This window comes from Drosophila subpulchrella, unplaced genomic scaffold (assembly GCF_014743375.2).
Source record: "Drosophila subpulchrella strain 33 F10 #4 breed RU33 unplaced genomic scaffold, RU_Dsub_v1.1 Primary Assembly Seq437, whole genome shotgun sequence".
Taxonomy (NCBI): domain Eukaryota; kingdom Metazoa; phylum Arthropoda; class Insecta; order Diptera; family Drosophilidae; genus Drosophila; species Drosophila subpulchrella.
The window spans coordinates 142,805-144,698 of NW_023665653.1; the positions used below are offsets into that span (position 1 = coordinate 142,805).

The 1,894-nt window shown below is 38.1% G+C and overlaps 1 protein-coding gene across 1 annotated transcript; it reads left to right on the forward strand.

Moving 5' to 3' along the window:
* The first annotated feature begins 362 nt into the window (after positions 1-362).
* LOC119562388 lies at positions 363-1,367 on the forward strand. The gene is made up of 3 exons (XM_037875578.1): positions 363-428; positions 515-1,027; positions 1,090-1,367. The coding sequence occupies exons 1-2, from the start codon at positions 363-365 to the stop codon at positions 794-796; spliced, it is 348 nt and encodes a 115-aa protein (XP_037731506.1). The 3' UTR covers positions 797-1,027; positions 1,090-1,367.
* Positions 1,368-1,894: the final 527 nt, after the last annotated feature.

The window sequence follows — 1,894 nt, forward strand, 5'->3', positions numbered from 1 at the left end:
GTGTGGTTCAATCTGCTGCTGGGGGACGTAAGAAACTGCCAGTTGTTCCTCATAGGAAGCAATTATTTGTTTCTAGATTCACCCCAGATACACCCAAAAAAAAACCAAAAGTATACACTTAATAAGCGTTGTGTTAAAAGTATACTAAAGTTAGTATAAAAATGTAAGTATTAACTCAACAGTAATTAGTTTCAACTGTATACTTTGTAGTGTAAGTGCTCTACCAAAGAGTATAAAGCGTAAACCTGTAGTGTTATTTTTAAACTATAGTTTTTCATGGTGTGAAACTAGGAAAATAGCGATTATTCGAACATATATTTTGGTGTAAAACCAGGACAATAGCGAGTATACGAACACAGAAAATGGTACCGGAGTTGGCGTTGTTTGACGCGTTAATGATTATTGTGAAATTTGTGCCGAGTCAAGATGTAAGTAAAATATTTATTCTAAAATTAAAAAGTTAAATATTATATTGTCCCTGTTGGTAAATATTGTGTGTATTGTGTATTTTCAGATGCAAGTGCTTTGCGCACGCGTACAGATGCATACCGCGAAGGAGCTAACGAACTCGACGTACCGCTATTGTGCTGTCAGAACAGCGAGTGCCTTCCGGACGATCTCGGACGACGCAGCGCTCGTCATTGCAGGCCAAGTTCCCCTATGTGAACTGGTGCGGGAGCCACAGATCCAAGACCGAGGTGAAGAGGAGTGCCAGGATGCAGAGCGTCGACAACTGGCAGGCAGCCTGGGACAACTCCAGCAAGGGACGCTGGACGCTGGACGCAAGGGTAAATAGGAAGCACGGCCAGGTAGATTTCTACCTCACGCAGGCGCTGAGTGGACATGGTTGCTTCCGAAGCTTCCTTAAGCGCTTCGGGCACGACACGGAGGACGGTTGTCCAGAGTGCGGCAGTGGGATTGTTGAAGACGATCAGCATGTCCTACTTTAATGTCGCCGCTTCGGGTCTGATCGCTAAATGCTGATGAAGACCACCGGAGCAAGAGTTCGGCAATGTTGTTGGCGATGGTAAGTACATTTTTTTAAGTAATGATATTTTTATTTAAGAACTAAATTCTTTTACATCTTAGGCCCAAGGGACTGTATATTGTTTATGGCCTTGCACGCTGTTATAAAACCAACGTACCGGTACACTGTTACTCAAGCGGACCAGAAGTTCTGTCGAAAGGCGACCATCGAAGACAGCGTTAGCAGCGCGGTGTTGCACGTCACCGAAATCAATGACATTCAAAACATAATTGAAACATTGAACAGAAAAAGTGTCGAGTCAAACTCCCCCATTCAACCATTTATAATTGTTGTGGGCGTGGACATTTTCAATTTGGTTGAATTCTATGTTAGCTTTGGAAAGTCCTTTTATAAGTTAAACTCTTTCATTATTGCACTAGATATATGTTTTAAAATTTATCAAGTATTTGGTCTAAAGTACCCAAATGAATCCCATAAAGTTTGGTCTTTTTTAAAATACTTTTTCTATAATATGAAAACTGAATTTGATATTATATATCCGTGCGTATCCAATGTCATTGAAGATTTAAACAAAATGTAAATACTTTGTAAAATATTTTTAATTTCAAAATTTATTCATATCCTTTTTAATTTTAAGATCTTGAAATATTCTGTTATTAGTTAAGTCTTATATTTTTAATTTCTATATTTAGTTCTTTTATAATATTAATACCTAGCCATTAACAACATGCGTTGCTTTAAGTGTTTTAAAGAATTTTCTGACCTCAATAATTTATGCTTACACTTTAAGCATCACCACAATTTAAGGGAAATTGATTTATACATATGTGTCGAAGGCAATTGCAACCAATAGTATTCTTGTTTTCAAAGATTTAAAGCCCATCTCAGAAGGAGTACAGATCTCAG